At 63.1% G+C, this 25,592-nt stretch overlaps 8 protein-coding genes across 8 annotated transcripts in view; 4 read left to right on the top strand and 4 right to left on the bottom strand.

Moving 5' to 3' along the window:
* AMSG_07569 (uncharacterized protein) overlaps positions 1-1,785 on the top strand; it is a 2,025-nt gene extending 240 nt beyond the window's left edge. Inside the window, exon 2 of the mRNA XM_013900601.1 lies at positions 668-1,785. Within this exon, the coding sequence (XP_013756055.1) occupies positions 668-1,751 (1,084 nt within the window). The 3' untranslated portion in view covers positions 1,752-1,785. The remainder of the gene's footprint in view (positions 1-667) is intronic.
* A 105-nt stretch (positions 1,786-1,890) lies between these two features.
* AMSG_07568 (uncharacterized protein) lies at positions 1,891-3,065 on the bottom strand (the record flags this gene model as incomplete). Its single annotated transcript, XM_013900600.1, has 2 exons — positions 1,891-1,910; positions 1,979-3,065. The coding sequence occupies 2 exons, from the start codon at positions 3,063-3,065 to the stop codon at positions 1,891-1,893; spliced, it is 1,107 nt and encodes a 368-aa protein (XP_013756054.1).
* A 668-nt stretch (positions 3,066-3,733) lies between these two features.
* AMSG_07567 (uncharacterized protein) lies at positions 3,734-4,739 on the top strand (the record flags this gene model as incomplete). The annotated part of the gene is made up of 2 exons (XM_013900599.1): positions 3,734-3,760; positions 3,930-4,739. The coding sequence occupies 2 exons, from the start codon at positions 3,734-3,736 to the stop codon at positions 4,737-4,739; spliced, it is 837 nt and encodes a 278-aa protein (XP_013756053.1).
* Positions 4,740-6,360: 1,621 nt separating this feature from the next.
* Positions 6,361-13,854, bottom strand: AMSG_07565 (uncharacterized protein). The gene is made up of 2 exons (XM_013900598.1): positions 13,738-13,854; positions 6,361-12,972 (listed from the first exon to the last, which is right to left on the bottom strand). Exon 2 carries the CDS (start codon positions 11,446-11,448, stop codon positions 6,424-6,426), a length of 5,025 nt encoding a protein of 1,674 aa, XP_013756052.1. The 5' UTR covers positions 11,449-12,972; positions 13,738-13,854; the 3' UTR covers positions 6,361-6,423.
* A 265-nt stretch (positions 13,855-14,119) lies between these two features.
* On the top strand, positions 14,120-14,995 carry AMSG_07564 (uncharacterized protein; the record flags this gene model as incomplete). Its single annotated transcript, XM_013900597.1, has 2 exons — positions 14,120-14,316; positions 14,533-14,995. 2 exons carry the CDS (start codon positions 14,120-14,122, stop codon positions 14,993-14,995), a joined length of 660 nt encoding a protein of 219 aa, XP_013756051.1.
* Positions 14,996-15,106: 111 nt separating this feature from the next.
* Positions 15,107-17,251, bottom strand: AMSG_07563 (uncharacterized protein; the record flags this gene model as incomplete). The annotated part of the gene is made up of 2 exons (XM_013900596.1): positions 15,107-16,933; positions 17,192-17,251. 2 exons carry the CDS (start codon positions 17,249-17,251, stop codon positions 15,107-15,109), a joined length of 1,887 nt encoding a protein of 628 aa, XP_013756050.1.
* A 1,472-nt stretch (positions 17,252-18,723) lies between these two features.
* Positions 18,724-22,976, top strand: AMSG_07562 (NAD-specific glutamate dehydrogenase; the record flags this gene model as incomplete). The annotated part of the gene is made up of 2 exons (XM_013900595.1): positions 18,724-18,735; positions 19,169-22,976. 2 exons carry the CDS (start codon positions 18,724-18,726, stop codon positions 22,928-22,930), a joined length of 3,774 nt encoding a protein of 1,257 aa, XP_013756049.1. The 3' UTR covers positions 22,931-22,976.
* Positions 22,934-25,287, bottom strand: AMSG_07561 (heme peroxidase superfamily protein). The gene has a single exon (XM_013900594.1). It carries the CDS (start codon positions 24,064-24,066, stop codon positions 23,002-23,004), a length of 1,065 nt encoding a protein of 354 aa, XP_013756048.1. The 5' UTR covers positions 24,067-25,287; the 3' UTR covers positions 22,934-23,001.
* Positions 25,288-25,592: the final 305 nt, after the last annotated feature.

Here is a 25,592-nt window from a genome sequence, read left to right as displayed (position 1 = left end):
CCCCCCCCCTCCCCCTTGTTGCTACTGTTGTCATGTGCGTGGATGATCCCGGACGGCCAGCCCCCTTCCCCCCCCCCCCCTTCCCCGCTCCCTTCATACACACCTACACATGGTTACTTACGTTTATAGTATTCAAACTCGACATGGGGATATATGTACATACTCGCTACATGTGTACGGATTTGTGTCGTTGCGCTGATGGTATTCCGTGCGGTGGCGGTGGTATTGTCTGGCTCTCTCTCCTCCCCCCCCCTCTTCCCCTCGGTTGGCACGAAACTGCCTGCGCTCAAATCGGTCACGGATTCGTCCACGCTACTACTCGACGTTTACAACAATGCCGGCCTTCACCACTCGCCACGCTACATCGCAACTCCTTATCGACATTGTATGGGATATGACCTATGTGGTGGTCTTTTCCCTGCGGTCATACCGGTCATACATCCCTCGTACCACGCTCTCGACGATCATCCTCAACGGCTTGCCTGCCGTCTCTCGCTGTGCTCACTTGCTCCACCGATGTCGGCCTCCACGTCTCGGCACGCGACATCGTGACTCAATCTCCGTACACTATGGGCTCTGTCCTGTGTGGTGGACTTTTCACCGTGCTCATACCTCGCTGTCGACGGCTCCCTTCTCTTGCCGGCTCCATCCATACCCAACGGCGCAGGCATCGGTTCTTCTCGGCGCAGGTCGGCTTTCTCGTGCTGTGCCTGCTATGGATGGCAGTACGTGTGGTGTTCTTTGTCTCGGTCCAGCTCTCGTACTCGCCCAGCTTCCTCCTGATTGCAGTCTACGAGCTCCCGGTCAACATCGAGTTCGGGGTCTTCTCGCTCCTTGTGCTCTTTACCTCGTCGATGGTGCTCCGCCACACCCGGCGGGCCGACTGGGACGCGTATCTGGGCCGGTGGGCTAACGGAGCGTTTCTCGGCGTCAACGGCGTGCTCTTCTGTCTCTACTGCCTGTACGTGTACTGGGTGCTTGTGCAGGACGCCAAGGAGGCGTCGTCGTCAGCCTCGCAGCTGCGTTCGATCTTCACCGCCTCGGTCTTCTGCTTGCTGGAGATCTTGCTAGCGGTGGCGTACTTTCACCTCTACACCCTGGTAACGGCAAACCCCGGGATCCGGCTCCCGTTCTCGACCTTTGGTGACTCGCAGCAGTCGGTGCTTGCGCTCCTCGCGGCTTTGCTTGTGCTTTTCCTCTCGCGATGTGCGTACGACATTGCGGCAGCATGCGACGCTGTCACCATCTCGATCGCCATCGATTCACCGACTTCCAAGTCTCTCATTGTGTTCTTCTCGTTTTTCTCGTGGGAGATTGTGCCGCCGTCGCTGGTCATTGCGCTGGTGGGCCACGTCCCGTCGTCGTCGCACTCGTCAGCGTCGGCGACCGCCGTGCTCAAGGGCCGCGGCGGCGGCTTTGCCTCGACGCACTCGGGCCCGCTGTACGGCTCGATGGCGTCGCTGAATCGGACCGGTGAGCCGGCTACCACCTACTGGGCCCCACCGCACATGTACGGCTCGGACGACGACGAGCATGATTCACGGGCTCACCCGGCGTCGCCGGTTCCGGCCGCCGCCCTCGGCATGCCGCGCCCGATCGGCCCGACCGGCAGCGCGTCCGAGTCACTCGTCGCTTACCCGGACGCCCGCAATGCGTCGGCAAGCTCGGGCACCCTCTTTACCCGCGGCTCGGCCGGCGTCTTCTCGATGCCGTCGTATCAGAACCGCTCTGGCGGCGCGCTCTACCAGTAGTCTGGCTCATGTCGACCACTCGCCCGAGCCAAGCGACGATAGCTGCGACGACTCGGTGGTGAAGAGCGACGAGGCCGAGTCTGAGTCTGGGTCCGGGCCGGATTCGGAGCCCAACACGCCCGGCCTCCCGTCGCTGCCATCAAGCAGCGGCGCCGCCAGCTCCACCTCAAACGGTACAAAGCCGTCGCTGCGTCCGCCTGCGGCGGCGCTTGCCTCACTCGTCGCACCATTGTTGGCAGTAGTGCGAGCCGGGCTGAGGCCGAGCGAGACGAGGCCGGCGAGTCGCGACGGCGGGCGGGTGTAGGTCTCCGGCGGACCGTTGACCACAGCCTTGAATGCTGCCTTTTGCGCGCGGACCCGCACCGGATCCGGGAGCCACGACATGAGCTTGAGCACATGCACCACATGTGCAAAGGTGAACTCTTCGCCCCACGCCCCGACTGCGGCATACAGCCGGGTCTTCAGCTCCGCCGCAAGTGCCGAATCGTCGACCAGCGGCGCTTCAGCGGCCTCGAGCGCCACAGGCAGGCACCGGCTCGCTCGGAATGCACCCACCGACACACAGTCGAGAACCAGCAGCAGCCGATCAAACAGCGCCGCGGCGCGCCGGCGCGACAAATACTGTGCGTATAGCGCCCGAAGGCTCCACACATCGCGCCATGCCGTCACCACCCACATCCAGGTCGGAGAGAGGGCAGATGCCAGGGCGTCGACATGCTCGACTGCCCGCGGCGAGAACAGGCCGTCCTCCACCGCCATCACGCACGCGTTGGCCAGCGACTTGACAAGCCTCTCACACCACACGTCCGGCACCACCTCCAGCACCTCATCAAAGTAGTCCTCGATCGTAGCTACATACGCTTCGGCGGCGGCAGACACCATCGGCAGAGGCCCCTGATCAACCACCACCTCTGGCACCACCAGTGGGAGTTGAGCAAGAACCGGCTCAACATCGCCGGCGATGGTCCGTGCGAGCCGCTCGAGCGCCCCGCGTGCCATCCGAGTCAGCGCCGAAGTCAGATCTGCTAGCGCGGCTGCTGATTCGCTGTCGAGTTCACTGCCATGCCGCTCAATGTGGCCGAGCAGGACATGATTGGCGCCATCGATGTCGGCCAGGACCTCGGACGCACCCTCTGCGCCGGCTGCGGCGTCTTCAGCTGAGCGCGAGGCGAGGGTGCTGGCAAAGAGCTCGACTGCTGCCGGGAGTTGTGGCGAGTTGTGGGTGGCACGAAGGAGTGTCGTCAGGCGTGCTGCCGAGCTTGTGGCTTCTGTAAACAGCTCGGCCACCCACGCCACGTCCTCGCCTGTGCTCATCTTGCCCTCCTGCCGCCACGAGACAGGTGGTGGACGAGGGATTATTGAGGAACGATAAACTGTACGAGAGATGATTGAGGAACGATAAACTGTACGAGAGATGATTGAGGAACGATAAACTGTACGAGAGATGATTGAGGAACGATAAACTGTACGAGAGATGATTGAGGAACGATAAACTGTACGAGAGATGATTGAGGTACGATAAACTGTACGAGAGATGATTGAGGAACGATAAACTGTACGAGAGATGATTGAGGTACGATAAACTGTACGAGAGATGATTGAGGTACGATAAACTGTAAGAGTCTGTCTGGGTACAAACGTTGCATCTCACTCACGAGCGGGCCACGATAAACTGTACGAGAGATGATTGAGGAACGATAAACTGTACGAGAGATGATTGAGGAACGATAAACTGTACGAGAGATGATTGAGGAACGATAAACTGTACGAGAGATGATTGAGGTACGATAAACTGTACGAGAGATGATTGAGGAACGATAAACTGTAAGAGTCTGTCTGGGTACAAACGTTGCAGCTCACTCACGAGCGGGCCATAACCTACTACTACCTGGGCCGTGGCCTCACCGTCACAGCCGTAGCCTCATGGAGCGATGCCATGTCTTTGGCTCGATCAGCGCGTGACTTTTTTCCAAACGTAAATAATGGCTGCAAAGTGGCTGGTGGCCACGGTCGAGGCGAGAGAGGCGCCTCAGAGCAGCGTCAGAGGTCGGGACAGAGCCGGCAGACAGACTCGACTCTATGTTCCAGACGAGAATGAAGCAGGAGTGGCTGGTGTTGGCTGTGTTGGCTGTGGTGGCGTCCAGAGTGTGCGGTGAAAATGAAGTCGGATTCGGACAGGGCCAGCAAGGGCTTGGGCAGGAGGGGCTGAGCCATGCAGCGCCGTTCTTCAACTCGATTCAACCGTGGATGGGACTGGAGCGAACTGGCGAGAACATTGAGGCCGATCTCAAGCAGCTCATTGATCATGCAGATACCATCACGGCGGTGGCGTACGAGGCGTATAACCTCGGGCCGGGCGGATCGTTTGTGGACAACAACTTTACCAACGTTGCTCCTGCGCTGATGCATGCAGGGCTCAAAGCATATGCTCAAGTCTCCACGTGCTGTCCTTGGGGCCGGCCGCAGGTCATCGAGTGGGCTCGCGAAGCGGCTGCCGATCCCAAGCCGTTTGTGGACGCTGCCATGGCGGCCGTTGCCGCCGGTGGCTTTGACGGCTACAACATCGACATCGAGCCGCTTAACGGGACTCATGCCGATGCCGAGGGCTTTAACGTCTTCCTCAACGCGCTTGCCGACGCGCTTCATGTCCACGACAAGTTCCTCTCGGTCGACGTCGGGACATGGACGCCGTTCTTCAACGTCTCGCTCCTGGCCAAGTCGCGGGTTGACGCCATCGTCCTCATGGGCACCTACACCGGGAACTGGACACTGTTTCAGAAGTTTGTTGACGAGGCACTGGCGGCAGGCGTGATGCCCGAGCGGCTGGTCATCGGCCTCGAGACGGTTGACCCGAACACCAACAAGCCGTTTCCGCTCGCTGCCGTCGAGCAGCGGCTCGACTACCTCCGCGCACGCAACCTCCGCCAGCTCGCCATCTGGGACGCACCGATTCCCGACGCGTGGTGGCCGCTGCTTCGGGCACCGTAGCGCGTAGGATAATACGGCCACAGCCTCTCTTGAGCACGCTACAGACCGATGAGCTTGCAGATGGCGTCGCCGACGACCGACGCCGGCCACGGGGCGGTGATGGGGTTGTCGACGAACCAACCGGGCCAGCGGGCGACAAAGAGGCCAGGGTAGAGCGGAGCCAGGCCGGCCATGGTGGTCATGGTCAGGAGCCAGCCGAGCCACTTGGGCCGCTCCGCAAACGACGGCACGTTCTTGTCAAGCCAGCGCTCGAGGCAGACGAGGCCACCCGAAGCAAAGAAGAAGGCGAACGAGGAGAGCTCTCCGCCGCCAAAGGTGACGTGGGCGACAAAGGCATGGAGGATGCCCGACGCAGCAAAGACAGCCATCGACGCCACCGGCGCCGAGACGACGCTACGGAGCGGGCGGTAGAGCGTGTCGCGGAAGAACCGAGAGACGAGGCGGTTGTAGCGGGCAGACCAGAGCTCGTAGAGCGAGGTCGAGGCGAGGAACCAGTTGTTGAACGAGACAACCTTGTACCTACCGAGAGTGGCGGTCCAAACAACCAGTTCGTTGAGCTCTGATGCGGTCATGGTCGCCACTGATGCGGTCCACAGGCCGTAGAGCACCGGCGTGGGAGCACCTGCCGACGCAGCCGATGCGGCGGCGGAGAGAATGACGTAGTTTGCGGAAGCCTTTGCCATCCAGCGAGTGGCGATCTCACCGATGCCCACAAGCCAGCGAGTCATGCGAGTTGTGTTGTCATCAGCCGAGCCATCCAGAACAATGACAGCGTCATCCGAGGCCTTGACAACGGGGACCATGGTAAAGAGGTAGGATGAGAACCAATTTCCAGCCGCTCTCATCAACGATGCGTCCGATCTGAAAGGAAGAAACGCCCGTGGAACAGCCATAAGAGAAAGAGTCTTCCATGAGACCATAAAGGCAAGAACAGAGGTCATCATAGTCGATACACGTCCTTGTGGCAGTTGACCACAAGCACCACAGATGGAGACGGATGCGCCAGAAATGGCCAAAATGGAAATGACTTGCGGGAGAGGAACCACGACTCGGACCATATATCCCGTAGCCACAAGGAGTGGCAGGGCCGTAGGTAGGCCATCCACACTCAATTGCGGCAAGTACCGCACAGAGATGCCCCGGAGGGTAGAGTGCGACATGGATTCCTTGACTTGACTTGTCTGACTCCCCTCCCTCGACCTTGCTCCCCGAAACGCCTGACTCGTGTCGCGTCAGGTGTGCCGACCGTCGGCTCGTCGGCCGTCGACTGGCGAGAGACCGCTCATCGCTGATAGGCGCACTTTTGCCGCGCTTGCTCCCGCATGTCGCGTTAGACCCCGTTCCGCTCGGTTTCACCCGTGCTGGTTGATCACCCGCTTGCCATCCGGTTGCCTCATGGCTGTTCGATCATACGTGTGTCGTTCGGTTGTCTGATCTGATGGTTGCTCGATCGCTTGGTTGCCCCCCGCGGTCCGGCCAGTCGCATGGTCCGGAACACCTGCCTGCTCCCTGGTCAGCCGCTAATGATCTGTCGATCACCTGCTCGCTGCAAAAGATCGCCCACTTGTGGCCTAACACCTGCTTTCCCCGATCACACACCTACCCAAGATCACACGCTGGCCACTCAACTCGACTGTTTTAAGGGTGCGGTACGACATCATCGGCCGGCCAGGGAGGGGGGTGTTCACGCCCAGTCGTCAGAGCCCTCGTCTCCGCTCCATCCGTCGCGAAGATCCTCCGAGGTGAGTGTCATCACCTTGCGCCGACCTTCCATTGAGGCGAGGATGGCACCCGAGAGCGAGGACTCAGCGCGTGCGGCGGCACTGGCCTGCCGCACCGCTTCGGTATCAACCGCGCGGAGCTGGGTTCCCATCCGGATCTGGGCTAGCAGATCCCCGGACGCTGCCTGCGGTGGTGCGTGGTCATCGTCGCTGCTGCCGTCGCTAACGACCTCAAGCAAATCTGCAACATCGTTGCTGCTGCCCTCACTGCCATCATCGCTGCCGTCGTCCGCCGGAGCCACGACCGGAGCTTCGGGAGCTGCGTCAGCGACCGCAGGCGCTGGCGTGGCGACCTCACTCTCGCTCTCTATAGACTCATCGTCGCTTTCGACAGGGCGTCCGAGCTGGGTGCTGACCTCCCTTCTTTCGACAATGCTCTCGTCGTCATCGTCGTCGTCGTCCCACTCGTCGAGAACGCCTAGTGCCTCCTCGACCATGCCGGCCGATGGCTCAACTGCGACGCCGGCAAGCGCGGCAACGAGCCGGTCGACGTCGATCTCCGACATCGACGAGTCACGGTAGTCGCTAGCGTCGGCGTAGCCATCAACACCAACATCGTCGAGCGACGATGCCCATGACGACGCGGCAAGCGACGGAACGGCCGATACCCCGCCCACATCCCCACCCGACGAGGGTGCGTCTGCCGGGGCTGAACCAGCGTACGGCGCCCAGATGCCAACATTGCGCGACTGTTCGAGCTCGGCGGCGACTTCGCTGCCGCGGCGCGGATCAGCAACGCATGCACGGAGGACGGCTGCTGCCGCCAGGTCGAGCTCGCTGCTCGACGACGGTGACGCGAGGATGTTGAGCAGGAGGCCGATGAGCCCGCCGTCGAGCGCCTGGTCCACAAACACGTCGCTGAGCTGGACGCACTGCTGGACAAGCTCCAGCGCCGCGATCTCCATCGCCGGATGGCGCTTGCCAAGTGCAGCGAGCCGGTTGACGTCGAGGCCCGAGGTAACGACGCCGTTGAGATCGGCCGCCAACAGTGCTGCCAGGATGCGCAGGGCGCTGCCCGAGGCGGCGTCGTCAAGCTCGTCGGGCGTGTCCACTCCGGGCACACAGGCCGCCACAAAGGCAGCGAGCGACTCGGCCTCGACCCGCGGCCGGCTCTGGCGGACCGCTTTCTCTACCGCAGCTAGAAGGACGCGCACCTTGTCTGGAGACTCGGACATGGCGGCCATGCACCCGCTCACAAAGCCGCTAACGTCAGCGATGGCAAAGATTGGCGCGTCGACAAAGAGCTCAACGTAGATGCCGCTGACGAGGGTATAGCCGGCAACGTCCGGGTGACTCGCCAGCTGCGCTCCGGCCGGCTGCCAGCGGCCGGAGCCGACGTCTAGTTCCTCGGCCTCGACCCGGACCGCCCGAGCCAGGGCGGCGGCCATGCCACGGCTCCACACCGCATTCGGCTGGACAAGCTCGGCATCGAGCATGGCCGGCAGGCGGTGCGGCGTGGTGACAAGTGTCTGGACATGGAGCGGGATGAGATACTGAGCGAGGATGGCCCGAGCGGCTTCGCCATGATCTGGGCTCCTCACCAGGTTGGCCAGCATCGACGCGGCGACCACCCTGTCGGTCTCGCGGCGGCCGCACTCGACCACCACCGCAAGCGGGAAGAGGACAGAGCCACATGCGAGCAGATCGGCAAGCATTCCAGGCTCGGTGCCGATAGCGGTCCAGGCAATGACTAGAACAGTCGGCACCATCCGCAGCGTCTCGTCGAGAACCCGCGCGAGGAGGCCGCGGGTAACAACCTCGCCGCAGCCGGTGCGGACAGCAGCGAGGCCGGCGTCGAGTGAGACAAGCCGCGCGACAACGCGCGCAGCCTCACTCGCAAGATGCTCGTCATCGGCGGAGGATACAGCGTCAACGAGCGCGAGCGGATCGACTACGGCTGCAACCCTCTCACCGCCGGCGCCGAGCAGGGCGTGCAGCGCCTTGCAGGTCACCACAGTAAGTGCGTCGGCCGCGCAGAGGCCGGTGACAACTGTCGCCAGATCAGCGTCATCGCAGTCAAGCACCTCGTCTTCGGCGCCCACAATGTAGGCGACAAAAAGGCCGGCAACAACCGGCTCGGCGGCAAGGACTTCCGACTCCCAACCGTCGAGGACGTCGGCGGCGGGAAGCGGCGAGGCCAGGAGGCGGCGGCAGACGGCGGCGACCTCGGCGCGCATGGCGCTGTTCCACACACGATGCGGGGTCTGGGCGTCGGCAGTAAAGGCGTCGAGGACGTCGTGACCGCAAGCGCCGTCCCGGACGGCGGCACGGACAACGTGCATGTCGACCAGGCGGGCGAGATCGACGGCGCCGTTGTCGCTGCGGTTGACAAGTGCCGGGAGGACGCCAGCGGCGTCGAGTGCGACGACACCGCCCTCGGCCATGCAGGCGAGGGCGGCAAAGAGCGCCTTGTGCTCCACGAGAAGGACACAGTGGGCGTCCTCGGCGGTGAGGGCGGCGATGGCGGCGAGGGCGACGCTTGCGGCGTGCGGCATGGCCTCCCACCGCTCGACAGCGCGGACACAGGCGGCGACGGTGCCCGGTACCAGCAAGAGGCGCGTCCTTGTCGCGCTGCGCGAGCCGAGAACTGCGACGAGGCGGAGGGCGAGCTGGAGCGAGGTGGCGACCTGGGTGTCGACCGGCAGCTCGCCAAGCATGACAAGGACGGCCTCGAGCGCAGGCAGGCCCTGGGCCTGGACAAAGCCCTTGGCGTTGGACTCCGAGTCAGCGGCGAGAACGCGGTGGATGAGGTCGAGGACGCCATCAAGGAGGTCGGAGACGGTGGCGGCGGCGGCGGCGTCATGCAGGAGGGAGACAACAATGTCAAAGGCGGGGAAGGCGCTGAGGACGGCAAGGTGCGGATGCGCGGCGACAACGCCGACGATGCAGCGGACGAGCGCGGTCTGAGACTGGTGCTCGGAGGAGGTCCGGAGACACGCGAGGGCCTCGGAAACAAAGGCGTTCTCGTTGTCGACCTCGGTGACCGGGAAGCGGGCGGCGTCGGCCATGTTGCGGACAAAGACGCCACGGACGACGAGCTCGGCATCGAGGCGCGGGTAGGTGACCTGGTCCGGGACGGTGGACGGGACGACGTCGAGGTACTTGGCGAGCGGGTCCTGGCCGAGGGCGGTGACGAGCGGGGCGAGGTGCTCGGCGCAGGCTGCGGTGAGCAGTTCCCGCTCGGCGGGCCCCCACATGACGCGCGGGGCGTCGACGTCGCCGACGAGGGCATCATAAAACGGGGTGTCACCGGAGCGGATGGCCATGGGCGTCGACGGCGCGGCGCAGAGGAGGGCGACCATACCATCCGGTAGAAGGCGGCGGACGGTGGCGTCGACGCCGGCGGCAACAAGGCGGGCGAGGAGGTTGGCGCCGGGCTGGCCCATGTGAAGCGGATGGAGGAGGAGCATGGGCTCGATGCCGATGGAGCCGACGTCGTAGAGGAGCGACTCAGAGTCGCGGACAAGGAGGTCGATGAGGAGGATGGCGCGCGAGCTGAGCTCCGAGTCGCCAACGAGGAGACACTGGGCAATAGCCGCGAGGTAGTTGGGGGCAGCGAGGGCGGTGCGGACCCGAGGCGGCGGGACAAGGAGGCGGCCGTGGGCATCGAGCGACGGGACCAGCGAGGCGGCCAGAATGAGAAGCTCAAGGATCGAGATGCCGACGGTGAGCGCAGCTGGATCGCCCGAGTGGACAGTGGCAAGATGGGCCATGAGCGGGTCGAGGCCCCCGGCGGCGACAAAGCTCTTGATGTTGTCGCGGAGGACAAAGGCCTGCGCGAGGAACGAGAGGAGGCACTCGCGGACGAGCGGCTGGTCGAGGGCGCGGAGGTGCATGACGACCGGCTCCATGTAGCGGTAGGCGCCGAGGACCGGCATGTACTCACCGTAGGCCCACTTGAGAGCCTGCAAGATGCGGCAGCGGATGGCGACGTCGGTGCAAAAGGTGAGATGGTGGGCCATCTCCTCGACAAAGACGCCCGGCTGGGCGAGCTTGACCTCGGGGACGCGGGCAAGGATGGCGTCAAGGTAGAACTGGCCGACGCGGAGCTCGCCGGCGAGCGAGTCGTAGACAACCTCAAACTCTTCGTGGTTCCAGCGAAGCGGCGGGATGGCGCGGGCGTGGCCGGCCGGGCGCGGATGGGAAGTTCCAGCAACCGGGCTGTCGTCGTGGAGCGGCGCGGTAGCAGCCGAGGCGTCATGAGCTTGACTGAGCTCGAGGGCCGAAGCGCGCCAGGCGCGCCAGCGGGTAAAGGTGTCGAGCTCGGAGATGAGCTTGTCGTTGAGCTCGGCACGGGTGCGTGCGTCCCAGATAAAGGTCGGCTCGAAAAAGTCGACCGAGAGCATGTCGAAGAGCAGCGACCAGAGACGGGTCTGGCAGGCCGGCGGGACGGGCATGGGCGAGGGATCGGGCGGATATGCCGCCGGCTTGCGCCAGAGCGGAACACAGCGCGTGTGAGCGAGCGGCCGGGTGAGGGCTGTCGGGTTCTCGGAGAGCTGCAGCATGCGGAGGACGAGCGGCTTGGGGAAGACGCGCTCCATGAGCTCGACCGACGACGGGTTGCCCTCGACGAGGAGGGTGACGAGGAGGATGGCGCCGATACGAAGCGGAGGATCCGGACTGCCGGCGGCCAGGGAAACAAAGAACAGCAGCTGGGCAGCGTTGCGGGCCTTGTCTTGGACGGCGCGGAAGGTCTCGGGCGGGAGCGACTCGAGGACGGCGCGGAGGATGTTGACAGCGTGGCGCTGAACGCCGACAGCATCGACCCGGGCGAGCTGGAGGAGGGCACCGGTGCGCTGGTAGAGAGCGGCAACGAGGGCAGAGGCGACAGGATCCGGGGTGGCAACAGCGCGCGGCGAGGCGAGGAGCGAGGCGAGGATCGAGGCGAGGAGAGCGAGGATGGCGTCTACGAGTGGAGCCGGTGGCATGTCGGGCGAGACGAGGTTGGCGAGGACCGAGACAAAGGTGGTAGCCGCGCCGGGTGCGCAAAGACGGCTGCGCGGTTGGCGCGCTCGTACTTGGGCGATTTGTGTGGGAAAGCCTGGTGGGTGAGGGCGTAGAGGAGCGAGGCACCGGCAAAGACCATGTAGAGATCGGCAGAGACGAGGGCGTCCCAGGCGAGGGCGACGTACGGGTACGAGGCATCAGTAGCGTCTGTAAAGACGGCCGGGGCGGCGAGGCCATGGACCACCACCTGGGCAAGGGCAAGGCGTGTGGCCGGATCAAAGAGATCGGGTTCGGCAGCCTGTGCGGGAGAGCGGGAGGCGTTGGTGGCGGAGACCCGGAGGGCGTCAAGAAGGAGAGAAGCAATGCGCGGGAGGATGCGCTTGGCTTCCTTGGCAACGGCGCGGGCGGCGCGGACGTTGGCGAGGTACTCGCGGGCGGCGAGGGCGACGGCCGATGTGTTGCGGCTCTCGAGTGCAAGCGAGAGCTGGGCGAGGACGAGCGGCTCGAGCTCGGCGGTGTGGTCGGGAGTGCCCGGATCAAGGACAAGCGCGGGCGGGAAGACCTCGAGATGGAGAGCGAGGCGGGCGCCTGCGGCAAGAGCGAGCGGGACGGCGTTGCCGGCGACAGAGCGTGCGGATGCGGTGTGGATGTAGAGCGGATCGAGGCCGGCAAAAGTGAGGGCAAGGAGTTCAGCGTTGCCAACGAGATGGAGGATAATGATCTCCAGCTCGGCCAGCGGGTAGCCGAGCAGGGTGGCGATGCCGTCGGCGTCGAGGATGTACAGCGTGTCCGACGAAAAGCGGAGGGTGCAGGACGTGGTAGTGTCGGTGTCGAGGACGGCAAGGATGTGATCACCGGGAGCAGGGTCGAGCGGCGGCGGCGGCGGGAGGAGGCGGGCCGAGGCCGAGAAGATGGCTGGGGCGACAAGGCCACGGAGGGCGCGCTCGGAGACGAGCTCGTCGGCGGCGGCGACGTCGAGAACAGAAGGAGCGGGGAGGGCTCGTCCGAGAAGCGAGGCAATGGTGGAGATGAGCGAGGAGACAAAGGCGTCGCGGACGGGCGAGTCGACCGAGTTGAAGAAGAGGCGGGAGTGCGAACCGTCGCGCCAGGCTAGGATGACCTGCTGTGCATCGGCGGGCGCGGGATCGACGACCATAACGTGGGTCAGGTCATGGAGGAGGAACGAGGCCTCGTCGACGGACAGCGTGGCCGGGTAGATCTCGACACGTGAGGCGATCGGGGGATCGGCCGGGCGATAGGCGGCAAAGGCGGCAATGGGCGCAGCGTTGAGAGCAGCGGTCATAGCAAGATGGAGCGCCGAGAGGAGCGGGGCGCGACAGGCAGGCTCAACAACCAATGACTCTGACTTTGCCTTGCCTTTCTTTCCCGAACGGACTGAGAAATTGACCATGCGAATGTCGTTCTCGGCTGGCTTGACCGACGCGATGGCGTCGTAGGGGAAGACCTCTTTGGACGTGCGAGTTGTGGCGTCGAGACCGAGAAAGCTGAAACCAGTCAGTGATCACGACCATGATCAGGATAGACACGGCGGATAGATATGATGAGGGATACGACAGAGGCGGTAAATACGATGACAGGCACGATGGCGATCACACACACGAGGTGGTGACCACACCCACGATGGGGACCACACGCGAGATGGGGACCACACACGAGATGGCGACCATATACGAGGTGGTGACCACACGGATACGACAGAGGCGGTAAATACGATGACAGGCACGATGGCGATCACACACACGAGGTGGTGACCACACCCACGATGGGGACCACACGCGAGATGGGGACCACACACAAGATGGCGACCATATACGAGGTGGTGACCACACCCACGATGGGGACCACACCCACGATGGCGACCACACACGAGATGGCGACGACAGGGGAGACAGCGGTGTCGGACACGATGGCGACAACAGACACGATGGCGACAACAGACACGATGGCGACAACAGACACAACAGCAACAACAGACACAACAGCAACAACAGACACAACAGCAACAGCAGACAAGACAACAGACACGACAGTGACGATGTGACAGCGGCCATTCCCCGTAAAGCCAATCACCGTTGATCGACCAGCCCGTTCCGCATGATGACTCTCCACAGTGAGTCGCACGTGCGAGGAGAGGAGGAGGAGGGCGAGGCATGGGGGGCAAGCCATGGCGTCCCACCTCGTGCTCCACCCCACCCTCACAAGCACACTCCCCTCTACCCCCCTACCCCCCTCCTCCACCCCTCACATACGCATTATCCGTCACCACATAGATGCGCTTGGAGTTCATGATGAACCCAACTCGTGCACCCACAAACCGTGCGAGGTGCACATGGTGAGGCTCCAACTCGGCCATGTGTGCGACAAGTGGTAGACCCGAGCAAATTCCTCCTCCCCCCCCCCCCCCCACCTCCTCCTCTCCCTTCCCTTGCGCCGCCTTTGATGGTTAGCGGTTTACAATTTTCCCCGCTGATAGTACGGTTCACCGGGATTGAGATAGGACCGGTCCAGGGTGAGCGGTTGGCCGGTGGCAGGCCGAGAGAGCCTGGCAGGCCGAGACAGACTGATGCAGAAGAGACACACGTCTCGGAAGAGATTGTGTGGCTGTGTGTTGGGGCAAAGAGGGTCGACGGCATGGTGTTTGGGCGGAAGACGAACAAGTCGCGCAAGGCGGCGGGCAAGGCGGGCAAGGCGGTCAAGTCGGGCAAGGCGGGCAAGTCGGGCAAGGCTGCAGGCAAGTCGCGCAAGGCTGCAGGCAAGTCGGCGGGCAAGTCGCGCAAGTCGGGTAATGCGGCGGGCAAGTCGCGCAAGGCTGCAGGCAAGACACACAGGTCACGCAAAGTGGTGGGCAGGTCACGTAAGAAGTCGCGCAAGTCATCAAGATCGTCTTCTTTGAGCTCACGATCGTCGTCGCCACGCTCGTCATCGCTATCGTCAGACTCGAGCTCGTACCGCCTGCCGCGGAGAAAGAGCCGGACCAACTCAAGCTCGGAATCGAGCCGCGGGGTATCACCGCATCATGCTCGCAGGCTAAGGCGGCCGACTAGAAGGGAGAAGGAGCTGGAGGAGAGCGGCAAGGTGGTGGTCAAGTCGCGCGAATCGGTCAAGCACATCCAGCGGCTGAACAAGGCGCGGATTGCCGGCGACATGCACGCGGCCGAGAAGCACCTCGTTCGTGCCATCAAGGCCGAGCCCGAGCCAAATGCTGTCCTGCTGAACGAGCTCGGCGTGGTGCGGATGGAGCGCGGCGCGTACGGCGACGCGTACGACGCCTTTACCGACGCCATCCAGATCAATCCGGCCGACTTTATCATCTACAAAAACAGGGCCTTTACCGAGCTCGCCCTCAACCAAAACACCGCTGCGCTTCACGACTTTGACACTGCCATCGAGCTGGTGTGCCTCGACAAGCGCCGCGCCACCCGTGCCTACTATCGCGAGCTTGGCGACGGTCGCCGCGAGGCTCTGCGTCGGGCTCATGCTCACTGGCAAGAGTCAGACTCGTCATGACTCGTTGGTATGCTGCTCTTTAGTGTTGTGGAGAGGGAAATAGAGATACAGAGAGAGATAGAGAGAGATCGTGTGTTTATCAAGCAAATATCAAGCAAATTGGTGGCGGGCCTAAATGGCGGCAAGCTCGGCGTCGCTGGCAGCAGCCGGTGCGGCAAAGTCATCGTCACTCAGCTTGCTCTCGCGGCGCTTCCAGACGACAAAAGCGGCGGCGGCGACGCCGGCAAGCACGGCAGAGACGAGGAGGCCAATACCGATACCAATGCCGATGCCCTTGGACCGCTCCTTGTCGCCGTCGCCGGCCGCCACAATCTGGGCCGGCGTTGGTGCCGGCGCCGGCGAGCCACCGCTCCCGGGCCCGACGCCGCTGCCGGTTGAGACGGTTCCTGTCGTCGACGACGGGATCGGCGGCTGAACGCCTCCAGGTGCGTCATTGACAACAATCGAGCCGCGATGGGTGCGGGAGGAAAAGTCGGTGTTGCGGGTGCAGAGGTAGTGCCTGGTGCCGGCCGTGCGGTAGCGATGCAGACCGAGGTCGACGTACGGCGGCACGTCATCCATCTGGCTAGAGATTCCGCCAAGCGTTCCCCACCACGCCACCAGATCGTTGCTAACATCTGGGTCGCTCGAGTTGCCGACGTGGACATACGACCTCTTCGGGTTGTTGCCAACGACAGCCACAAAGTTGGAGCGATCGGTTTCGTCAGCACCGTGGCCGGCGCCGTCCGGCGTCGTGTTCGAGCCAGTCACCTGCCGATGGATGAAGGTGTTGACGTCGACGGTGAGGACCTTGGGCGTAAACTCGTACTCGATGCTCGGGAAGTTCTGGACGGGGTTGCCACGGGAGCCTGCCACATTGAGGTTGACGATCGGCGTGACGTCGACGTCGTACGGCGCCGGCCGGAGCATAAACGTAGAGCTACGGTCCTGGAACGTCCGGCCCATCTGATCGGTCGAGATGGTGAGCTTGAGGCGAATGTTAGTGCTCGCCGAGCCGACGTCGACAGTCGGGTTTGTCTGCCACGCGTAGTTGCCCGTGTTCCCGTTGAGATCGGCAAAGGTGCTCCATCCGTCATAGTCGGCCGATGACACGTTGTACCGCGCGCGGAAGACGCAGCTCTGGCGCTCGGTCACGATGGGGAGCTTCCACGAGTGGCGGAGGCGGGTGACGCGGTTCGGTGGATAGGCGCTCATCTGGAGGCAGGCGGGCGGAGGAAGGCCCCACGCCGGCGCTTCGACCCATTCAAACTCGGCCACGGCCTCGCACTGGGCCTGGTTGTTGATCGCCGCCCCGTTGGTTATCGGATTCTCAGGTGTCGCCTCGCGGAGGCCGGCGCAGTAGTGCTTGCCCTTGACATTCTGCGACTCGGCGGTGTAGATCGGGCAGAGCTCATCCGCACGCGAGGTGTAAATTGCAATGTCCTTCCACGGCGAGGGGTGCCAGTACGGGTAGTAGTCGCGCTCCTCGGGGCACTCATAGCCGCGGCGGCGGTTGTTGGCGTTCTCGTCGTTGTTCTGGCGAGTCCGCATCGCAGTCGCATCCTCGGGGATGATCTGGTCGGCGAGGAAGAGGCCAAGGTTGCGCTGACGGGCCTTGCAGTCCGCCCAGTACGATGCCGACTCGTGGCGCCCGTACCGATGGTCGTCATCACGCTGCTCCGGAATACGGGTCTGTTGCTGGCCGTTTCGGATGCCGAGGCCGGTCCCGGCCATGCTGTCGCACATGTACTGCATAATGATTTGACACTCGGTGCCGAATCCGCAGCCGTGCTGGAATGTAAGGTCGATGTCGAGCAGCGAGCCGCCGTAGTACTCGATGCGGTTGACGTTGTATCCGCCCTTGTTGTTGTTTTGAGAGTCAAAGAGCCGATTGGCGTCGTTGCGGTTGCGGTTAGCTTCATCCAGCCTGTTGTTTGAGCCACGAGGGTTGTGGATGTACTGTAGAACAGAACGCAGCGCTATGAGTGGCAGTGTGGAAAGTGTGGTACTTGTGGAGGTGTGCACAAAGGCTGTCGGGGGGGGGGGGAGCGCGGGGACGTGGCTCTCCGCACCCCTGGCGGCTGCGTAGGATATCGCGGTAGGGCATTGAAAGTGTCGGAGCGGTTATTGGAATTTTTTGTACCGCACCAGACACTGGACGGCAGGGAGGGGGAAATACATCACATATGAATACTAGCATGGGCACGGACGGCGTACAAGGTTTGCTGAGACCACCACCGCAAGTAGGAGCGTAAACGCAATGGTGCGAATAAGCATGGTTATCCCCAGAGACAAGTCTTGCGACTTGGCGACCCGGCGAGCTCAGAGAGTGCGATCCCTAACCAACGAGGCTCAGCTCGGCACACAACGAGGAGGTCTTCGAATTTAGAGAAGCTACAGGGTGTTGCAAGCAAGTATAGAGAGGGTGAGAAAGTAGGGGGTGGACGGTGTTGGTGGTGTGAGTTGTGGGGCTTGGGTACGGGCTGGAGGCTGCGTTGGCAGTCCCGGCTGTTGTGTGCCCACTGGAGAGATTGCGGAAACAAGCGCTTGTCCAATGTCACAAACTTTGGCAGAGTCACATGAGAAGCTTCGGTGGTAAGGGGTGCGGAGAGGGGCATACATACTGCGATGGTGAGTTGGAAGAAGGGAGGGGTGAAACAGCCCACCACATCCCCCTATCGACTACGTATGTGTAGTCGTCAGGGGGGTGCGGTGGGCTGTTTCAAGGGAAGAGTCGCGGCGGCCTTTGCCGAGCAGGAAAGCAGATGTCTCGGCACCAGCCGCACCAACCTACCGTACCAGCCTGCTACGCAGACTCAATCCTTTGTCCTTGGCCCAAGACTCGACTTCCCTTGCTTCATCGATCGCCATCGCCGTTCGCATCTCACCGGTCGTTTACTGAGATGAAAGATCAACAAAATATCACTTGCTCGGCTCGATTCTGGCCACACACGCCACACACACACACACACACAGACTTGTACACATACACACACGCCATACGCACTCATCCGCACATCTACATCATGCTCCACCCTATCTCTCTTCTCCTTTCCCTCCTCCTCCCGAACAACACTCCATCACACCTCCAGAGCCGCCTCCCCCCCTCCATATGAGGCGGCCACATGAGTACCAAGTCCGATCAAGCACAGCTCACACGGCCCCAAGCTCACACACCAACATGCGCCCACTGTCGATCATTCCCCTCCCTCCCCGCATCCCTGATTCACCGCATTCACCCGCTCACACTCGAGCGCTTCATCTCCACCTCCTCCCTTCCACATCGGCAAATGGCGCATTCAACCGTTTGCCCAGCCGTCGAGCCAAAGCCAACCGGCCAGCCGCCATCCTCGGCTTGCAGCCAACGTTCCCCACGCGACCGAGCTGAAGCCACTGCTCTTCTGGACTTACTCAGCCCAAGTACGCTCATGAGGCCACTCTGCCCTCCCATCACACGCTCTCCATTTAGCATCTATCCCCGCCCCCCCTCCTTTGCTCTACACAGCATTCTCCATCCCTCCTAGCCCTGGCCCCTCCCCCCCGTCCCCGTGTGCGACAAACTTTGTCACGGGACCTTTGTGGTGGCCAGATCAGTCACACGGGTTGGCCGACGACGCGCTCGACGGCAGCAGCAGTTACACATCCTGTAATGGGTTCCAAGACAATCCCATCTTGTTGTAAGGTGCCCCATCACATGCCCCACCACATCATCACTCTGGTGGTGAGTGTGTGAGGCATGTGAGCTCGTTATGGCCCTCCATGTACCCGCCGCGCCACCACTCCACGCCAACCAAATTTCTTCCCCATTTCCCCCCCCCCACCTCCGTTGACGGCCTTTTTCGCCGCCCACTCGCCCGTCGATCCCCTTGGCCCGCACACACCCACCACGGCGTGTAGCCTTCCCCATCCTATGTTACACGGCCCCACCCCGACCAGCACCAACCTATCCCCCCCCCCCTACTTGCGACCTTTTTCAAGTCTCCTACTGGATCCCCCCCCTCCCCCTCCCTCCCCTCCCTGACCCGTCCGCCTCGTGTCGCGGTGTGCGGCACCGATCTTGGGTGATCGATCACACTCACGCATGGTTTTTGCCACCGATATGGTTTCCTCATGGACGCGTGCACGTGCGTGTGTGTGCGTGTGCGTGTGTGTGCGTGTGTGTGCGTGTGCGTGTGTGTGTGTGTGTGTGTGTAGATGTGGCGTGCGGCAATCTCGACTGCGCTTCGGGCTGGAAGCCTCGCGCGGGCCTCTTCTGCTGTTGCGTCGTCAGCGTATGTGGCTGCTGCGCGGCCGCTGACTATGTCGTCTGCCAAGGTGTTTACCCTTGCTGGTGCGCGGTTTGCGTCGTCGTCGCCGGTGCTCCGGCAGGCTGCGGCCAATGCCGTGGATGAGATCGGCCCGTCTGTGGACAAGTCGAAGCTCAACAAGACCGAGCGGCGGCTGTATGACGCCATGCAGCTGTGCTGGCACTCGTCGCGCGGCGACATCAACGCGCTGCGGGCGCTTGTCTCACACGGCGTGGACATCAACGCAGCCGACTACGACGCGCGGTCTGCGCTGCACCTTGCGGCGTCCGAGGGCCGGCTGGAGGCGGTCAAGTTCCTCGTGAAGAACGGGGCTGCGGTGAACGTGACGGACCGGTTCGGCTCGTCGCCTGTGCTCGACTCGATCAAGGGCCAGCACCCGGAGACGACCAAGTACCTGCTCGGCCATGGTGCTGTGCTCGACCAGATTGTTGCGGCGTCTGACATGTGCGCTGCGGCTGCGGAGAACGATCTCGTGACGGTCAAGGCCTTCCTTGACTCGGGCGTTTCCGTCAACGTTTGCGACTACGATGCGCGGACGCCGCTGCACCTCGCTGCGGCAAACGGGCATGCCGGCATGGTGGAGCTTCTGCTTGACGCTGGGGCGGACCTTGAGGCCAAGGACCGGTTCGACGGCACGCCGGTGACGGACGCGTCGCGGAGCGACAACAACCAGGTGCTTGAGATGCTGACCAAGGCACGCGACTCTGGACATACGGCTGCGCCGCGGGCGCCGCTGGAGAAGCTGAGCGGGTCGAACCCGGCGCAGGAGGAGCACATGAACGCGGTGGCGCAGATGCTGTACGAGCAGGGTGTGTTCCGCGCGTCGCTCATCCGCTCCGAGCTCTCGCACTACTACGACAAGCTCGAGCTGCACCGGATGTACTTTAACCGGTTCACGCCCGAGGAGGTTGTGGGCCACGTGCAGGGCTACGTGGCTGCCAAGCGGCTTGCGGCGCAGTCGGGCTCTGCCGAGGCGATCAAGCTCAACATGGAGAACGAGTCGTCGGCGTTCTACCTCTCTGCGGCGCGGCAGGACGCACGCGAAGAGACGGAGCAGCGGCTGGAGACGTACATCAAGCAGCTGTCTGAGACGCGGAGCAACCCGGTGTACTCGGTCTCGCACTTTACGTCCAAGGGCACAGCGGTGCCGTATGGCTCGGCGCGGCTCGGGCTGTATGTGGTGGACATGGAGGACCACAAGCCGTGCGCGATGGAGGACACTGAGCTGACCAAGATTGCGTCGAAGCACTTTCTGCGCGAGACGGCACCCAAGCTGCTCCCGCGGTACCAGTCGATCATCGACGCTGCGGTGAAGCGGATGTCGCCTGTGATCGAGGTGCACCCGCGGCGCGGGCACGACGGGTCGATCCCGCTGCTTGTGGCGGCGCGGCCTTTGTCGCACAACACGTCGCTGGCCGACATTTCGAAGCTCATCTTTGCGTCGAACCTGGTGTGCGAGCGGAAGCTTGTTGAGTCGTTTGCCAACGGCATTGCGGTGTACACGCTGTACATTGGCGGCGAGGCGTCGGACGCTGCGGTGAAGGAGCTCGCGGACCTCATCTCGCTCCAGCTGACGATGCCTGTCTCGCCGCACCTCTCGCCGTACTTCCTGCAGGGCCAGATCTCTGCGCGCGAGTACGCGTACATCTCTGCGGTGACCAAGTACGTGAGCTACTTTTCGCCGGCGACGGTGGTTGACTACCAGGCGCTGCTCGACGTGGAGACGGATCCTGTCAAGCGGCGGCGGCTGCTGGGCGTGGGCAAGCACCTGCGTGCGTCGCAGTTCTCAGAGCCTGCGGTGGTCAAGACCATTGTGCGCAACTTCCAGCTGTTCAAGTCGATCTTTGGCGCGTTTGACGCACGGTTCAACCCTGCTGTGGCGGCAACGCCGTCTGCGGAGGAGATTGCGGCGCTCGAGGAGCGGATTGCGTCCGAGGCGTCTGTGGGCGACGAGCAGCACATTCTCTCGGAGACGCTCGAGTTCAACTCGAGTGTGGTGAAGACCAACTTTTACAAGACCCGGCGTGCGGCGGTGTCGTTCCGGCTCAACCCGCAGTTCCTCTCGGACTACTCGCACATGTTCCCGGACATTCCGTACGGGATCATCATGTCGATGGCGAACGACTTCCACGGCTTCCACGTGCGGTTCCGCGACGTGGCGCGTGGCGGCGTGCGGCTGATCAAGTCGCGCGACGAGGCGGCGTACGCCAAGAACTACGAGGCGCTGTTTGTGGAGAACTACAACCTGGCGCACACGCAGAACCTCAAGAACAAGGACATTCCTGAGTTTGGCTCCAAGGGCACGATCCTGCTCGGGCAGGACCGGCAGGCGCAGCCGGAGCTCAAGTTCCGCAAGTACATCTCGTCTGTCCTCGACGTCATCATCGACGACGAGTCGATTCTCGACTACCATGGGCAGCCCGAGGTGCTCTTCCTCGGCCCGGACGAGCACACGGCCGACCTCATGGAGTGGGCATGCCTCTACGCCAAGCACCGTGGGTACCCGTACTGGAAGGCGTTCACGACGGGCAAGCCGCCGTCGATTGGCGGCATCCCGCACGACACGTACGGCATGACGACGCGGTCGGTGCACAAGTTTGTGACCGAGGCCCTGGCGGACGCCGGCATCGACGAGTCGACGGTGACCAAGGTGCAGACCGGCGGGCCGGACGGCGACCTCGGCTCGAACGAAATCCTCATCTCCAAGGACATCACCAAGGCGATTGTGGACGGCTCGGGTGTGCTGTACGACCCCAACGGGCTCGACCGCACGGAGCTTGAGCGCCTGGCCAGGGGCCGGCTCATGGGCGAGGCCTTTGACCAGTCCAAGCTCTCGGAGGGCGGCTTCTTTGTCAACGTCGACGACACCGACGTGACGCTGCCCAACGGCGAGAAGGTGCGTGCCGGCGACGCGTTCCGCAACGGCTTCCACCTGCACCCGCTCTTTGAGGCCGACCTGTTTGTGCCGTGCGGTGGGCGGCCCGAGTCGATCAACGCCAGCAACGTGGCGTCGGTGTTCAAGGAGGACGGCACGCCGCGGTTCAAGTACCTCGTGGAGGGCGCGAACCTGTTTGTGACGCCCGAGGCGCGCACCATCCTCGAGGACGGCGGCGTGGTGGTCTTCAAGGACGCGTCGACGAACAAGGGCGGCGTGACGTCGTCGTCCAAGGAAGTCCTCGCCGCGCTCACGCTCGACGACGAGGAGTTTGACAAGCTCATGTGCGTGAAGGACCCGGACAACGTGCCCGAGTTCTACGACACGTACGCCACGCAGATCCAGGACCTCGTGGAGGAGAACGCCCGGCTCGAGTACCGCGCGCTCGTCAAGGAGCATGCCGCCGGCCGCGGCCGCCGCACCGAGCTCACCGACGTCCTCTCGTCCAAGATCAACGTCCTCGTCGACGCCATCGAGGATTCGGATCTCTTTGAGAACCACGCCATCCGCGACCCGATGCTTGCCCGCTGCGTCCCGCCCATCCTCATCGAGCACGTCGGCTCGGTCCAGGCCCTCGTCGACCGCCTGCCCGAGGCCTACGCCAAGGCCATGTTCTCCTCCTCGCTCGCCTCGTACTATGTCTACACCAGCGGCATTGCCACCAACGAGTTCTCCTTCTTTGACTTTGTTCGCAAGGTCATCGGCGACGAGTAAGCTCACCACCCCCTTGGCTGGCTAAGGTAAAAAAACTACGAAACGCGTTGCACACACTCTCACTTGCTTGCTCACGCGCGCGGCTTGGCAGCGGCGGCAGCGGCAGCAGGAGCGCGCGGCGAGGACGAGAGGTCGTCGGACGAGACGTGCGACATCCAGACGTCACCCTCGTAAGAGGCCGAGTGCTCGGGCGAGACGGTATAGCCGAGGTGGATGAGTGAGGCGCCGCCGTCAAAGCGGTTCGCATCCTTGCGCGGCGGCTTGACCGAGCGGGCGAGGCCGGAGGAGCGCTTGGTCGAGGCGACCGGGGCGGCGGTGGGCCGGTTGACGAGGCGGTAGGCGGTGGCGGCGAGGACAGCGGCCGAGGCGAGGACGACGAGGAAGCCGACGACGGTGATGCCTGTGAGGGCGCGGAGGTACCTGAGCTCGGCGTTGTTGGAGGCGGCAGGCGCGGTGGGGTAGACGTGGCCGTCTGCGGTCGACTGGGAGGCGGGTGACGACGTCGAGCCCGAAGCCGACGAGGTGGACGTAGCGACGCCACCCGACGACGCAGTGTTTGCCGAGTAGAACGGCATCTTGAAGGCATTGTCGGGGACGAGGTCTGCCGGGATGTCGGTGTTGCGGCGGATGATGTGGGCGAGGGTTGTGGCGCGGGCGGCGGTGCGCTCGGCGGCAGAGAGGAGGGCGTACGACGGGTTCTCGAACCAGTACGGGTCGCCGTCACGGAGGGCAAGCAACTGCTGGGCATAGATGGCATTGAAGACCGGGCCAAACGACGAGCCGACCTCGTGCTCCTCGGCGAGACCGCCGGTGAAGAGGTCGGTGCCCTCGGACGACGAGGCGTAGACGTCGAGGAGCGCGAGCTTGCGCGGGACGTCAGTGACCGGCGAGGCGATGCCGTAGTGGGCGCGGGCGTGCTCAAACGAGGCGAGGCCGAGGTCGCGGACGCGCATGCAGTCGAGAGCGAGGAGGTGCGGAAAGTCAATGAGGGTCTTGGCGTACTGGGCGTCGACCTCCTGCGACGGGTAGAGCAACATGCCGTGCATAAAGGCGTCGACGCCGCGGCCGGCGAGCTCCTTGGGGTTGAAGAAGAACTCGGAGAGCGAGCGGAGGTACGGGCTCGACGGGGTGGTCATGTCGACGACAACTTCGGGGATCTGGCCGTGGGTAAAGCGGAACGAGCCCTGCGAGAACTCGGCCGAGACCTCGGGGCGGATGGCCGGGTCGTAGCCAGAGTACGGGCCGATGAGGCGGTCAAAGACGGCGTCGCCGAGGATGGCGCGCGAGTACTCGTAGAAGGTGATCTGCTGGTACTGGGCAATGTTGATGGCGCGGGCCTTGAAAAGAGCTCGTCGTCGGACCACCGCGGGTGTGCGGCAGCAAGCTCATCCGCGAGGCGGTTGTGCTCGCGGACAAAGATGGCGTGGAAGGCGAGGAGCATGATGTTCTCGTTCCCGCGGGTGTCGCCGACGCAAAAGAGCTGCTCGTTGGACACGCCATGGATGGGGTTGCCCATGTTGACGCCAAGGGTCTTGCACCCGCGCGGCGGGAGGTTGCCCGGCCCGGTCTTGAGCTTGCCGCCCGAGAGAGTGCGGAGCGCCAGGGCCTTGGCATCGTCTGAGCCGTAGACCTGGGACAAGTCGATGAACGAGGTGACGACGTTGACATGCTCCCGCGGCGACGAGCCCGGCACATACTTCATGCGATGGAGCGAGGTGCATGACTCGGGGTTGGGATGAAGGTCGGTCGAGTCGGGCGTGAGGGCCACATCGTGCGAGAGCGAGAATTGGCCAAAGGACATGGTGGCCACATTGAGGCCTTCCAGCGACGGCTGGTCGACTTCGACACGGAAAAACGCCTCGAGGTCACAGCACTTTGGCCGCGACGCAAACTCCATAGAAGACGAGCCGTCCGGATAATGGTAACCAAGGTACCGCGCGAGGTTGGTCCCAGCCGCACCGACTCCGTCACCTCGGTTGGTTTTGCCATCAAAGGTGTACGTTGCCCACGGCGGGACCGAGCCACCGAGGGCAAGGTGCGGTGCGAGGAGAAGCGAGGCGAGTGCCACGACAGCAACCACCATACCAGTCATCGTACCAGGCATACTCAAACCTCAGTTACACAGAAGGTGTGTGTGTGGGGGGGAGTATGCGGGAGGGGGGGGGAGCGGGGGAAGCGGAGGGAGGGAGGGCAGACGTGGAAGAACGAATGACCTTTGCACGCGCGTGAGCCAACAAGCACAACAATCGTAAGTTGATGAACAAAGAACGTTAATGAGAATGACGCGCGTTACGATTTCTGCCACAAACCGAACCAAAAAAAATTCCGCTTTTTCAGCGCTCTGAAAAAGGGAGACGAATGTCGAACCGCCAAATTGCAACGGTAGTCATTGATTGTGATTGTGTTGGTCGTCGTTGCAACGGGGGCTTTTCCCGCCAGTAAATTAGCGGTGGTGATTGGCTTTGACGGTCGTGCGGAGAAATTTTTGCTCGTTGGCCTATGCGGAGGGGGGGGGGGGGGCGTTGGGGTGGTGGGGGGTGGGGGTGGGGGTGATGGGGACAATTTTTGAAGGATGGAGCTTGGGGGGGTCGGGGGGAGGGGGGGGGTCATGGCAGTTGATCTACGGGTGAGGCAGGCCAGGGGGGAGAGAGAGTGAGATTAC

The sequence above is a fragment of the Thecamonas trahens genome (assembly GCF_000142905.1).
Source record: "Thecamonas trahens ATCC 50062 unplaced genomic scaffold supercont1.35, whole genome shotgun sequence".
NCBI classification, from domain to species: domain Eukaryota; order Apusomonadida; family Apusomonadidae; genus Thecamonas; species Thecamonas trahens.
Note: the sequence above shows the minus strand (reverse complement) of the source record. Positions and strands in the feature narration are given on the sequence as shown.